General features: G+C 44.3%; 4 protein-coding genes across 4 annotated transcripts; all 4 read right to left on the bottom strand.

Moving 5' to 3' along the window:
- Positions 1 to 551: 551 nt before the first annotated feature.
- F5891DRAFT_1182042 (uncharacterized protein) lies at positions 552 to 2,478 on the bottom strand (the record flags this gene model as incomplete). The annotated part of the gene is made up of 8 exons (XM_041366103.1): positions 552 to 621; positions 653 to 720; positions 777 to 814; positions 863 to 931; positions 1,040 to 1,142; positions 1,218 to 1,241; positions 1,292 to 1,443; positions 1,491 to 2,478. 8 exons carry the CDS (start codon positions 2,476 to 2,478, stop codon positions 552 to 554), a joined length of 1,512 nt encoding a protein of 503 aa, XP_041232208.1.
- Positions 2,479 to 2,848: 370 nt separating this feature from the next.
- F5891DRAFT_975396 (uncharacterized protein) lies at positions 2,849 to 3,684 on the bottom strand (the record flags this gene model as incomplete). Its single annotated transcript, XM_041376513.1, has 3 exons — positions 2,849 to 3,289; positions 3,318 to 3,524; positions 3,586 to 3,684. The coding sequence occupies 3 exons, from the start codon at positions 3,682 to 3,684 to the stop codon at positions 2,849 to 2,851; spliced, it is 747 nt and encodes a 248-aa protein (XP_041232207.1).
- Positions 3,685 to 6,105: 2,421 nt separating this feature from the next.
- Positions 6,106 to 8,869, bottom strand: F5891DRAFT_975395 (uncharacterized protein; the record flags this gene model as incomplete). Its single annotated transcript, XM_041376512.1, has 4 exons — positions 6,106 to 6,162; positions 6,226 to 6,287; positions 7,288 to 7,672; positions 7,847 to 8,869. 4 exons carry the CDS (start codon positions 8,867 to 8,869, stop codon positions 6,106 to 6,108), a joined length of 1,527 nt encoding a protein of 508 aa, XP_041232206.1.
- Positions 8,870 to 10,730: 1,861 nt separating this feature from the next.
- Positions 10,731 to 12,871, bottom strand: F5891DRAFT_975394 (uncharacterized protein; the record flags this gene model as incomplete). Its single annotated transcript, XM_041376511.1, has 9 exons — positions 10,731 to 10,804; positions 10,901 to 10,941; positions 11,001 to 11,037; positions 11,096 to 11,667; positions 11,697 to 11,973; positions 12,027 to 12,101; positions 12,164 to 12,317; positions 12,367 to 12,428; positions 12,490 to 12,871. The coding sequence occupies 9 exons, from the start codon at positions 12,869 to 12,871 to the stop codon at positions 10,731 to 10,733; spliced, it is 1,674 nt and encodes a 557-aa protein (XP_041232205.1).
- Positions 12,872 to 14,723: the final 1,852 nt, after the last annotated feature.

Genomic DNA, 14,723 nt, shown 5'->3' with positions numbered 1-14,723 from the left:
ATTCAAAGTGACTTCCCCTCAGCCTCTTCTTGCATATGGATACATGCTCACACCTAACCCAGACCAATATGACAGAGTGTGGACATGGACAAACTACCTTTCTGCTCAAGTGCTGATACAAGCAGATGACGTGCATATCGTGTGAGAAACTGAAATGGACAATGGAGCGGTTTGAGCTAGAGCTTGTGTGTGTGCAAGATCAGAAGAAGTCGGCAGCAATTTGGCAGGCATTCATCAGTAAACTACAATGTTCTGTACAGTGTCACAGGGCCACAGCTTGGTCCCTACTGGACAGTTCACTACAAGATTACATTGCATTGGGAATTTTTGTACAGACATTCACAGACACCCAGATTGAAGGTCTTGTACAGAATTTGCCAATAACATACCAATTGCTCAACTGTCTTCACATGTACAGAGTTTGCCAATGTCATATCAATTGTTCAACTGTCTTCACATGTACAAATAGGACAACAATTGTGATATGTATTCAATTGGCAGAAAACATGAATGCATGGTATGCTAAAAGTAAGGACTCGTAGTAAAGGAACTTAATCAAGCAGAACCTGTAGATGATGATGCTTTGAAACATCATTGCCGTCAACCTTGAAGGACTGCGCCCTGTGTGAAATATATACATATATACATGTACATAGAGGGTGTGATACTGATGGCGATTTTCTTGAGGTCTGAGCACCATGTCAATAGATCTTCAAACAGCTGAAATAAAAACAAGCATGTCAGATACAGGCATGCGACCAAAAACACAGACACACCAGCTTGGCCATTTCAGGCTTGTAATCAGGCCAAATATCTAATAGACAAGTGAGCAAGCTGTTTCAAGGGGAAAAGAAATACTCACTGCCTTCGACTTGTTGGCCGCTTTCGAGCCATTGTACAAGTGAAGCTGTAAGATTCTCAGGGATGGTTCCTGACAAGCCATCAACAAAGGTCAGGAACAGATTTTCTATCATGTGCTGAACACGGCACTCTCCCTTCATTTCCTCAAGGAACCTCTTCCAACAAGGACCATACTAACCCAGCTGCATAGCCTTAGGACCTTCACCTGTTATCTTGGCTGATACCTTACGAGCTTTGGTATTTGTATCACTCGGCTTGGAATTGGGAGGTTTGGTCTCAGCCTAACACAAAAGATTGAGGACCACAGGATCAGGCAGGTGAGGATGTCCATTTTGCTTGTGGTGAAGCTGTAGAACATCATCAGGAATAGTCTCTGTGGGCTTCAAGGAAGAGAAGGTTAGCAGACTCCAGAAAAACAAATAATATATACCTGGATCATATTGTCATCGTCACTGGACATGCCAGCTGCTAAATTCTTCTCAGCCATGTTATCATCCTCGTTGCGTGAGTGTTGAAATTCAAAATCAGTTGGAAGAGCAGTGGTGACCCAAGGTTGTGAAGGCTCAACTTCCTTTGAAAAACCTGTCTCATGCTCAGTGTGATCAAAATTGTGAGAGTGAATTACTTACCAGGATGTGCAGTAAGGCGCCCATGTGCTGCTCCCCATCTGACCTCCTGGCCTTTGACATCGCCTTCTTCCTCTTCCTCATCCTCATCCTCCTCTTCATCGTCATCAGCGTGACCTCCATCATCATCATTGTCAGTAGATGCCTCTGAACTTTTGGATCCGGTATGTCCAGCTCCCAAATGTACATCTCCAGCTGACAATAGAGCAGTGTCCAGGTTCTTGTAGAATGTAGTGTTAGGTTGCATACTTGACCTGGATTTTGAAGGTGCTGGTTGTGCCAAATCATTGTTTTTGGAGGTGGCAGTGGGAAGAAGACACCTGTTGGGATCCAAGGAAACTGACAGAGCATGTTTTTCCCTAGCGGCCGCTACAAAGGGGTTATTAAGTGCTTGCAAGTTGGGCTCTGTGCCGGGAGGGATGATAGACTGCACAAAGCTGAACCAGCCACCAGGTTGGCGGTGAGAAAAGGTGGGTTGCGTATTCGATGCATCCGCGTCAGTAGTAGGAGTGAGAGCGTTCTTTGTCACTTTACTGGTAACTTTCTTCCTCCCTGTTTTAGAAGTTGCAGGATCGACCACTGTTTCTGAGATGGTATATGGTGGAGGAGGTTTCTGTCTGTATTCAACATTAGCATCTAAGATCAATAAAAACAGACTTGCCTTTGAGTGACTGCCACGACCCTTATGAGACGGTTCGGGTGCAAGAGGATTGGTTGGTACATCTAAGTCAAGGGAGGTGGAGCCCTTGGGCTGAGTAGTCCGTGTGGAGGCATCCAAGAGAGCACCAATTTTTTCCAGCTGCTCTGCCCTACCTCCTTTTCCTGCCCCAGGATGCCCAGAATGTCGAGCTGACGGTTTTTCTGCAAGAATTGGCTCCTGAAACACCACAGATGCCTGGGCCCCCACACACGACTTCTTTGCAGAGTTTGCTTGACCATCAGAATCCACAGCTTTATGCTTTGTTTTCTTCTGGCTAGCACGGGGAGGCATGACTGGACTATGCTGAGAGTAGAAATAGTGATACAATCAGTACAAGTAAATCACTGGGAGATACACACCAACTTTTAAGGCTCAGAAAAGTTCAACTCATAATTAGACAATCGCAAATACATGTTGAATATCTCCAGTGCTTGCAGGTAACGTGAGAGAATCGTGTGAAGCTGAATGTAATTTCTTTTGGAAATATAAGTCGAGCACTGCCCTGCATGTAGAGAGTGTGACTGAGCATGTTGAAGGTAGTAGTAATGATACATGCTTTATTTTACACTAAGTACATAATGGGAATATCATGTGACTCATACTTGTATCGGATATCAACATATGTAAATGTGTCAGGTATGTATTACTATTCGATCAAACTCTACTCAGTTTTATTCCTCTTCGGCTTGGGTATGGCTTCCATCGTCCACTGGTGATCAACCACTCGCTTCTGTCGTGTCTCATCTACAGGTGGTGACACACTTTCCTCATCATTCCGGGGTGGCGTGAGTGAACCTGCCACTGAGAGAATTACCCATTTGGAGACTAGGAGCCCAGCAGAGTCCTCCTTCAGAAGTGCAGCAATGTGTCTACCCAGCAGATCAATTATGTTATCGAAATGCAACTGATTAGGGTTTTTAACAAGGTCATACCACTCTAACGCGAGTGGAAGAAGAGATTCGAAGTAGGGATCAAATTGTTGGGAGAGTTCCTTAGTGTAATGTTCAGATTGATGAAAAAATTGAGTCTTGCTGTCCCCACACTTTTGGTACATGGACGCAGACCATTCTTGCGTTATCCATTTGACGCGCTGTAATGAATACTGTGGGAGAATAGTAGGGAGAACACACTTCATGCTGAGAGGGCCCCGAATTCGATACAGACCCAGATGAAAATGTAAAACATTGATTCGAGATCATCCTGATAGACATGTGTGACCATGGGGGGTGGGTATGGTTTTGATCCCAAGGCTCGTGACCCAAGCGCTCATCGGATGGATCCGGTGTGTGGAGGTAAAGCTGGATGAGAAGGGACTGCAACATGAAAGGTACTGTGCCCTGAGGTTGTAAGATGATATTGATTTAAATTCATATCCTAGAAATGAATTAAAACACTAACCATGCCCCCAACACCGTACTGATCGCCTCGTACAATGTCTACAGCAAACCCCCAATCTATCAACATCCCATGGGTGCCATCACCATCGTCTTCAATCATTGCATTATTCAAACTACAATCACAATGAAGAACCCGGTTCTGCTCTGCCGCTTGTGTCTGAACTGAATATTTTGTGAGTGCAATGGTTAGGTACATACAATCAAAATCACTTACTCTTAATAATATCCAGTATCGAGGTCAAGAACTCTGTGCGCGAATGGAATTCATACAAGGGTCACGCATGGGGCTTCAAGACCAGGCAAACATGCATACGGGAGGTGCCCTTTATGCTGCGTGGGACCTTTTGATGATACTTCACTGTTTTGTCAACCTCACCGGTGTAAAGAGTTGATTCCTGGTGGGCTATACAAAAGGTGTTACCTTAAGACTCAAGAGTGCGAGTGAGATGTTTGTCCCAAAGAGACTGCCTGTAGAATTATCTCTTGATATAAATGCAAGGGATATCTTGTTAATATTGAAGGTGAGAAAAGAGAATGATACCTCAAGTACATTCAGATTTCTGAAGAATTGTCTGAAGTGTCCGATGAGTTGTCCGAGGCATCTGGCATACAGTGGCTCAAAAAAGTGTCTGAATGTTTATAGCTTTTCATGTAATTGCTTTATCATGTGTCAGGACATGGGAATATGACTAAGCTATAGGGAGGTGTCTGAAGGGTCTGCATCTCATCTTTACTTTTGTTCCCTATAGCATGGAAATATAATGATATTGTGCGAAGATATAACTATTTTAAAATGATGACTCATCCAGACACTTTTTTGACTTTGAGTTTGACTACTACAATCTCTACAATTCTAGTACTATATGTGGCCTCCTCTTGCCCTAATCACTTCTTCCACTCTTCTAGACATATTCTCTATTAACTTTGGTCATTCCTCCTTAGTATTCTTATCACATTCTGCTGTAACGCTGTCCTATAGCGCAAATAGCCCCTATGGTGGATCTTAATATGCTACAAGCAATTTCTTGGGTGACTCCCAGGGATATTCAATAGGTTTGATGTCTTGTATCTGTTCTGGATATGATAGAATAGTAATATCATGGTCTTTAAGCTATTGGTGATCAATTTAGAGGTATACTCAGGGTCATTATCTTGTAACCAAACAGTATCTTCTTCATTCACCCATGACTTCTGCATACTTCTGAGCAGACACTCTCATGAAATGAAGATTTACTGCTCTGCATTCATCCTCCTCTTAGCTTCATAGAAAATTCCCACTTCACTTCATTCCATACAGCCCCATACCATCTGATTTTCTCCTTGAAACTTATGTAGGTGCTTGACTGACTTCTCTTTATCTTGATGATTCTCCTATCTTTTCTGATACAAATTTCTGTCCACCTGATCTTATTTTATTGATTTTAGTCTCATCTAAACAGTTAACCCAATTTTATCCATCATCAGTCCAATATTTGTGATTTAAAGCAGCAATTTATCTTCTCTTTTGATAGGTTGAAGGCAGAAGGATCTTTTTCTTTTGGTTATAGCATGAAGATCAGCTGTCTTAAGAGTGTTACTGACTACTTGAGTGGAGAAGGTTATAGAGATGATGGAAATAATCAATTTAGTGGCCTTGGTAGCATTAGCAGCCTGTCAAATTAGAATATAGTGATCAAGAGATCTTGAGTCATATAGAGCAATCTTCTAAGTTGGCTATAAAATAGCTTAAAAACTATGATATTACTATTCTATCATATCCAGAACAGATATAAGACATCAAACCTATTGAATATCCCTGGGAGTCACCCAAGAAATTGCTTGTAGCATATTAAGATCCACCATAGGGGCTATTTGCGCTATAGGACAGCGTTACAGCAGAATGTGATAAGAATACTAAGGAGGAATGACCAAAGTTAATAGAGAATATGTCTAGAAGAGTGGAAGAAGTGATTAGGGCAAGAGGAGGCCACATATAGTACTAGAATTGTAGAGATTGTAGTAGTCAAACTCAAAGTCAAAAAAGTGTCTGGATGAGTCATCATTTTAAAATAGTTATATCTTCGCACAATATCATTATATTTCCATGCTATAGGGAACAAAAGTAAAGATGAGATGCAGACCCTTCAGACACCTCCCTATAGCTTAGTCATATTCCCATGTCCTGACACATGATAAAGCAATTACATGAAAAGCTATAAACATTCAGACACTTTTTTGAGCCACTGTAGGTCCAACATCGAGAAATGAAGGTCCGAGGTTGCACGTAGCTTCTGGCAAGCTTTCGGTGAAACAGTAAGGTTTCCGGTAGAGATTACAGTGTTTGTCTAAGTATAGAACTCTGCATAGTATGACTAGCAAAAGTTTGTCGAAAGACTTAAGGATTTCAATAGTAAAATGGCAGCAGCGAGGCCAAACAATCGTTCCGAATGGACAAAGATCGATTGCACGAAGTACTAAAATCCAGAAGTGACTACCACTAACTATGACTCAAAACAAGGGAAGTGAAGTGAGTTGCGAGTATCTAGCGAGCCAGAATATATCCTACAACGTGAAAGTCCGGAATCTGCATAGGCAAAAACTGTAGCGAGATAAGACATCCGAAATGTAATAAGACTCAAGGCGAGTTGCTATGAAGACATACTTGTAATAGTGCACAAGGTGCATATCTATACATATTAGCAAGGGTTTTCGATGTATGTGCCCCTAGACATAATCAATAACAGATAATCAAGTGAAAAACGCACCAGTGAAGTCAAATGGACAAGGATAGGACATGGTACAGAGGATCAGGAAAGCTAGAAAGGCTTCAGAAAAGGGTGGACAACCTTCGGACAACTTGGACAAGCACATGGAACTTTCGGAAGATCGGAAGTGTTACAAGTAACATCGGCTACATGGCCCCCCTATCATTTTTCCCCTTCATCCTCACCTTTGTATGCCTCCGGCTCGTACTTCTCTACCGACTATCCGTTGACTGGATCCTTGGGACCGTTCCCGTCCCTCGTCCCCCTCCTATCGCACCAATGTGCGCACGTGCCCTCAGGCTATGACTCGTTCTGACTCATGCCACCAACATGGCTTTCCTTATCTTGTCTTATCTTTCCTTTGACTCATGCGTGCTGTGCATTGTATCACTTACCATTGGCTCATTCCAACGTTTCTCGGCCTCATTCCACATTCGACCTCACATCACTAATCAGGCTCTGCTTCCAGCATACCTATATCCTTTCCGATTCCCCTTTGCCCTTACCTACAGTATGGTAGCCTTGCCCTTAACCCTTTCCACTTAGTATAAGTAGTCGGTCACCCTGTACTAGATTCCCTAACTTGAATCTACTCAATCTTCCCTGGAACATACTTCCCTCTGAAGCCCCCTCAGCTTCAGTCTCTAGTATCTTTTCTTAGGTGCTCATCGTGCCTAAGTCTACCTCGGTCGACTACTCATTGTTCGGACAAGACTGTCCTTACTTTGAGAATGTCAGTGACCTCGAAGACATCCATCTTAGAAGTCACGTGACACGCGTGTCTCTGATATCTGCCGACTCGTCGTCGCCAGTCTCAGTCGCTACACTGGACCCTTCCTGTTACGTCATGAACGTTAGCAGACGATGCCCCTCTTAGGGCTCCACATAACAGATCTATTTGAGTGCGTAACAGGAAGTGTGTCGAGCAATATAAAACATGATTATCACCAGATACGTACCCAACACCAACCCAAGTGTTATACCGGGTTCCATCTCCACAAGCCAATATTCGACAAGGGGAGGAACACCACAGATCCCATCCATTTTCTCCATCATACGAATTTCATTCAGGACCTCTGATTTACTCCCGAGGACCCAGTGATCCTTGACGATATACTCTTCCTCATCCTTTCTTGCCAGATAGCACATTCCTATCGGCTCTGGGAGGAGTCCACTCAAAGAATCACTAGGGACTTCGTCTATGAGGGGAACCAGGTTTGGAGGGATGTTGGCTGCAGGGTTGGGCACCATGTCCTCTATGGTATGTGGGGGCTCGCTCACAATATCTTCGATCTCAGTGGTCTCACTCTCCATGATCAGTGCATCTGGGATCACTTCAGCAGTCTGGTGAGGAGAAGGTAAGGGTTTGACAACATGGAAATCAGGGGATCGAAGTGTGTGTTTCAAGATAGTAATTGTGGGGTCAAGTCCGATACACTCAAGATTGCCAAAGACAATGGATGAAAATATTTGTAAGTACTTGTCTGGCTCTCAATTGATATGCATGCAAGGGCTGACAACTCCGCCCGAGTGGTCATATAGATGGACGCAAAGCTCGCGATACCCATTGCAAATGGAGACCAACAGTGCGAAGCGTCTCCACAGTTGGTGTTTGAGAAGCAGGTAAGCCTTGGTGTTGAGAGTTTTGGCAAGGGGATGTGAAGGTAAGTAGGCACTTGAAGTTAGCTCACATATGGCCTTGATTGTATCCCATCTAGCCTCGATATCATCGAGCAGGGTGAGGTCTGGTTTGTGCACGATTTCATCACCATGTATTGCAGACGAGGAGTTCGATGTGTTCCAGATACGAGATAAGTTATGCTTCTGAGCGAGTGCAGGCTTCTGCAGGAGGAGGGCAAAGGTAAGAAGGTTATTGAAGGATGCAAAAACCTGTTCGGTCGTCCATGGTTTTGTAGAATCGCGGTCGATTTCATGGAGCACCGGGGCTTTGTCACTACTGGCAGAGCTGGCATTTGTTGACATTATGTTGTCCTCAGGCTGGCTAAGACTCTCAACCTGTGACTCAGAGGCAGTGGGTGCACCAGTGTCATCTACAATAACCCATTCTCCCGACCTCTGATCCGTGGCACCACTATTTTCTCCTTCCCTCTCTCCCTGGTCCATGCTATTGTTCTCTCTTGCCTGATTACTTCTCTCCCCACTGGCAGCGAGTTTATCTGAATGTGACTCTGGGAGTGGCCAGTTCCAATGACATGTGTGCGTGTCATAGAGTGGTACGAGGGTTGCTTCATCTTCAATGTGCTGAAATGCTTCGATCCTGGTATCAGGGTGGATTTTCTTCAACAGAACTTTGAGATCCTTTGCTCTGAAAACTTCAGTCGTACAGGACTTGAAAATTAGTGATAATACATGGCCAAGCTCGTCACTGTTGGCAGGTGAAGATTCCTGCAAAATCAAGCGAATAAGTCCCGAGCTGGTGAGTCGATCCATTGTTGTTACATCGTGAACCTCAGGAGCTGACATCAAAGATGCCAGCTTCATCCCGAGGCCCACTGAGCAGAAATGTTTACTGAGTGGCATGAGGGAGCGCTAGTATGAATGCATAGGTACAGGTACAAGAACAATCTTTGATCCATTTGGCATGTCTACTACAAAAATGACCCTATCTTGTATCAAATCTCAGGCTGATAGTGCAAGGAAGGTGCTTTTATCCCAATATTCATTCAGCCAAAACTCAGCAGCATGCTCTAGACTGTTATATGCTGAGAGATGCTTGTCAGCAGTAGCGCCAAAGCGAGGGACCAGTCGAACAGGAGCCCTCAATTGAGATACCGGAATAATGTCGCCCATCCGGTTTCCATTTGAGCATTTCACTCGCTTCAGTGTGTAAAGCTGTGTGGCTGGATCACGATCATTTGAAAGATCAAAACATTGGACATACATGAGGAACTGATCCTTCCAGGACCATTGTGTACCACTCTTGCCAATGGGTCGCATAATGAGTCTAATCTGCATGATTGTATGACCTGTAACAGTGAGTGAACATACATTTATTGTAACACAAGACAGAAAGTACCCGAAAGACGACTACTAGGCCATGGGTAGCCTGCACTGGTCTCAACAATGACTGTATCATAACGGCCTAGAATCCATGGGTTGTTTGGTGGTACATAATTTAGCATCTGAGCTGGTTTGATTGTGTGAGTGTCGTGGAAGTCCATCTCCTGCAAGCGAATTTTGAACCAGACTTGTACTTTGTCGAATGGGAGGATGGCAGTAGATCCAGCCCTTCTAGGGCCACTTATTGAATGAACATGCTGGTGTCCATAAGTTGCCTCACATTGAAGGAAATCAGCTATGGCTGGTCATAGATCTGGTAAGCCAAATGTAATCGTGACTTCATCAATGGTGATGCTCCAAATGGAGGGGTCATATCCAAGATGAAAGGCAGTGCGTTTGTCGACAAAGGAGTGAGGTGGTACAGGCACAGAACCCACTTCTCGGTGCTGAAGTGCCTTCGCAATCACAAAGTAATTTGTAGTTTGGTGTGGGTGTTGAGTTGGGTTGATAGGAACATCTTCTGTGTCAACATCAGCTTCAATATTGCTATCTTCAGCATCCAAGTCCGACCCCTCTTCCTCACCCCTCTGTCCATGATGCAGAAGGCTAGTGGCAAGCTCAAAACAACGACATTTTTCAGCATGATCAAGGTGTCAACAAATTTGTGTGTCGTAATTGTTGTTATTGCTTGATCTGGTAGGGTCTTTGATCTCCGTAATGTGGGCATGTTCAGTGATGTCGGCAGACCACTGTCCTATGACGCCAGAGTTGTGAATGCTGGGAATGATACTCTGCATTAGCTCTAGCTTGGGAATATGAAAGTTGTCGATGTTTCTATTTCCCTTCCCCCGATGAGCCCCAGCAGCAAGGATTGCATCCTTGTTCGTGTGAAACTCAGTTAGAGCACCTGAGATGCACCCAAGATCTTCCTTGTCAATACATGGTGACTGTATGAGATACCAGTGTAGGACTGGAAGTCCTTGTAGCCTCGTAGAGGCTATTTTGCAGTATCTCTTAGCATCCTATTACTTTACTACATCAAGCGCAGCTTTCCCGCAACCTGCGCGCATCAGCCGCTACTTTCCCGCGACGGCCGCAGCGTTCCCGCGCTTCATTGGCCGACGTTTCGCACCATCTGTCCATGTCCAACCAACCCAACGGTACATTATTCTACGATTATATTTACATATCAGACCATTTCTACATCGCACCACCTTTATTTCATCATAGACCCTTATTTACATATAGCTTTACATACCCTATTCGGTAGCACATCAGCTCGGTTCTGCATGACAGCGCTTAGCGCAATACTTAAACACTAGCAGTACATATCCTTCAGTAGCTTGGTTTTCTGGACATTCCAGTAGCAACTCCCTTTAGCCTACAGTTGGTAGCTATTGGCAATCTGTATCTGTTTACCATCCGCACCGCGTCTGTTACCATTCCGCTTTACGTCTAATTCTATTGTCTATCATCTCTATTACCATCTGAACCATCTGCGCTGCAGCCGCTTCGCAGCCGCACTTTCCCGCTTCATTCCCACGCACGCACCCGCCGCTTTCCCGCGCTTTGCATCGGCCGCTAAGCAGCACCTTCGGCACTCATTTCTTGACCTTTGCTGCACTAGCTTCCCCTTTAGGGTCGAACGCACTTGTTCCGCAAGTATAGCAGACTAGGTGTTGGACGACCTACAACATAAAGATATCAGTTTGGAGCCTATAGCACCACACTGAGTTGTAAACCTACACTGGAACTGCATGAGTGCATGTACAGCAGCGATGACATGAGGAGGTGCTGCATCTGCACTGATAGCAATGATATAACGTTGAATTTCTCCTTCACAGTGACCAGTGACTTGTTTTAATTTGGAGATGCCACCATAAAAGTGTCGATAACCGGTGATGGGCTGTAACACTGAGAACCGGAAGTCTATTTCAGAATCTCCAACAGCGCGAATGAGCCATTGGGTGTCATGGTCAAAGAATTCTTTATGAAGATGATGGAGTGATTCCGGTGTAAGAAACCAGGAGGGGTCTGCTAGTGCATAGTCCCACCAGAACGGTTTGTCGATGCCATTCAGTCGGAATTTCTGTTCCTCGCGGAAATATGCCTCGAGATCATTAGGATCAGCACATGAGCGCACAACAGCAAGCTGTGCAATCATCATTGATTTCATCCAGGGTTCATGATGGAATGCATCCCTGAATTGCTTATACATTGCCATCATCTCCGGCGACGTTTTTCCACCAACGGCTGCCAGCATCATGGCCTCGGGGGTGTCAGTGATATAGCTCGCGAGAGCAGTGAAGCAATACCGACTGCATCTGATAGGATCAGACAGCATGACACCATGTTGAGCGGCTCAAGAACAATATTGAGGCATTGATGTATAAAGCGATCCTCCAATACACCCATCATTCGCTTTTTCTTGTGAATGAACTTGGGGACTGGTAACAGGGCAGCGAGAACGAAAGAGTTGGTTGACGATTTCAAGTGTACGTTCATATGGATGTTGGAGAGGCTAATTAGGAGCAGATGAGCTACATGATCCCCCGTTAATGCAGTGATGTTTGTCTTGTCAGAGGAGAGAATGGTGCCGAGGAGGGTTGCACCCTTGGGTATTGCTGAATTTAAGAATACATGAGTGCCAGACCTCAATATTCAACTATCTACTCACCTGCATATCTCATGCGTCGTTTCCTGACATCCATCCGGTGTATACACGACATAGTCTCTCTGCAGTAGAGTAGATCTTGTGAGGCATGAGATCCATATCACAGTGAAACAGTGGGTGATTGAAGATGCTGGTGATACATTCAATAGGGTCATGCCAGTACAGAATTACTGGCGACTTTGTAGGATGTAATGTATGAATGACTTGAGACTTCCAGCATGGACCACTGGGCAGCATCTCAGCTTGACCGCATAGTTCTCTGGCGGAGCAGAATAACAAGGGTAAATCCTTGATCTAAAAAGACGTGAATCATTAGCAGTGAAAGTGAAGTAGACAAACTGACCATTTTGAGTGATAGAAAAGAGTCGATCTTCCCCATGCTCAGGCCCAAATGCAAGAGCCATGCTGCAAGTTGCCAATCTCATCGACTGCTAAATGGATAATAGAGGTTCGTTTTCCGATATACATACGCTGTTTTCATCTGCATCAAACAGCCCCAGAAATGTGTAGCCATCCTCATAGGCCAGAGGAGGCTCTGGAAAGTAGTTGATTACTTCACCGGCATGCACTTCATTTCCATCAGGGATGTCCTCTCCTCCTGCACCAAAATAATGAAAATTTTCCTCACCTCCAAGTCCCGGATCATAAGAAACATCACGAGGAAGTCCAGTGAAGTCCTCATCGTCTGCAGAGCCCATGTTATGATCTTCACCAGGTGAAATGGAGTTGATCATATCCTCTAACCATGTGTTGCATCCAGACTGAGGCTGGCTCATATGACAAGCAATGGAAGTGTGGTCTTTGAAGATTTTGCCGCATGAGGGGCAGCTGGAATCATGATGAGACATACTAGTAGTAAGACGCTCAGCCTAGTAAGAAACACAGACTTCAGTAATATGGCTGATACTAATACCGGCATTTCCTGAAACTATTTCTCAATACACAATGACCATCAATCTGCGCATATTATCGACAAAAGTGTCAGGTCTAGCTGACGACATTCTTCATCAGTACCATGATGACGCGAGACCAGGGACACGCGGGATGGACTTTTACAAGCTTCTTGAAGCTATTACTTCCTTGGTAAAGTCAATTTTTCATTTTTCATTTCTTGAAGGCACCTAAATTTTTATCAGTCAATACAGAATCCAACTAATTCTGAAGTGAAACTTGTTAAGGACCTCGCACGAGCCAAGCGTGAAGTATTTTAGGCACAAAAGGCACTTGCAGAGTGTTTACTACAGGAAAATGAAGTATTATTGAGCTTGCTCAGATTCTGAGTAGATGTCGTGGGGAAGACACTAGACGATGCAGACATGGGCCTGGGGTGCATGAGACTTGCCTTCAAACAGCATGGCTGGTCTCATTTATCTGCAAGACAACGTGAAAGTGATCCTCAGTGTACCAGTAAGTTTATGATCTGTGAGAGAAAGCAATCGTACTTATCAAGTGCAGAAAATTCATCATCTGCTACGACATAAGGTCCAAGTGGCCGTGCTCTCACTATCCAGCTTGACTGACCTGTTTGTCATGAACAGTTTTGTCAGAAAAAAGTTAGGTACCATTATAATACTGCCGGATTATAAGTTCAGCTCGGCACCTTAAGAGGGCCTTACAAGGCATTTTAACGGGTCGTTCTGAGGCATGGCGAGGTAAAACTCAATGTAAGGTCATCAAAAGGGCCCTTATATGTAAGTGCCTTTTAATGAGCATTAAAATATTATCTTACCCGTTTAAAAGCCCTTATAAGGACACCCTCCAAATAGAGCATTAAAATGTCTTGCAAGGCCTTAAAACCCTGGGAACTTTTTTCCGACATTGCACTACTATATGTCACATTATGATATTAGCCTCGTGTACTACTAGCACTATTAGTACTATGTGTTTTCCTTACAGTTCATACAATGTTTATGCTCATGTCGTTATCTCGGTGTTTGAATGTAATTTTGCATTGTCCGAAGCCATCCATAGTCCAAAATAAAAGATCAAGTTCGCATTTCTATGGTATTACTAGTACTAGTATATACTACTTACTACTAGTAGCTATTCAAACTCGGACTCCTTCGACTTTCAAATGTAAAGTCCTGTGAGTCATGTCGAACTGTGAGTGATTGTAATAAATGTATACCTTGTGGTACTATTTGCTGTGACTCTTGGCGGAACTGTGAAATCTGTGATCAGCTGTCGTGGGAACATAAGTCGTGTGCCTTCTGTGGGGAAAGTTGTAGTTTGCTGATGTTGTGATGTGGCTTTTTTATGCAAGTCACACACAAAGTGAGAAAAATGGGGCATTAAGGACAATCAGATGCGTTAGTTTGGCTTTGAGTTGTGGTTAGCGTGCTGATGGAAATTTTCTTGGTGATAGTCCGTGGTGCTGCATCCATCGTGCAGACTGGATACACAACCGGAGTGGGTGGTTTTCAACGAGTTCGTGTTCACAACATACCGTATATACGGACCGTCCGACAGGTGTCTGACCAGAATGGTACGCGTGTCTTATCACTACATATTTGCATATTGATTCTCTGACAGGCTCCTCGAGTACTCATCCTCCTACTTCGATTTGAACAATTGGCCGGATAGCGAGACCAAGCGTGCATTGACGAGGCTTGCGAAATATGTGTCGATAAGGTCTATGTAGTGCTGCCATGGTCTGGTTCTACCAGACTCGACGAACCTCGAACTGGACCTTTGCAAACG

The sequence above is a fragment of the Suillus fuscotomentosus genome (assembly GCF_016647785.1).
Source record: "Suillus fuscotomentosus strain FC203 chromosome Unknown F5891scaffold_4, whole genome shotgun sequence".
NCBI lineage: Eukaryota > Fungi > Basidiomycota > Agaricomycetes > Boletales > Suillaceae > Suillus > Suillus fuscotomentosus.
Note: the sequence above shows the minus strand (reverse complement) of the source record. Positions and strands in the feature narration are given on the sequence as shown.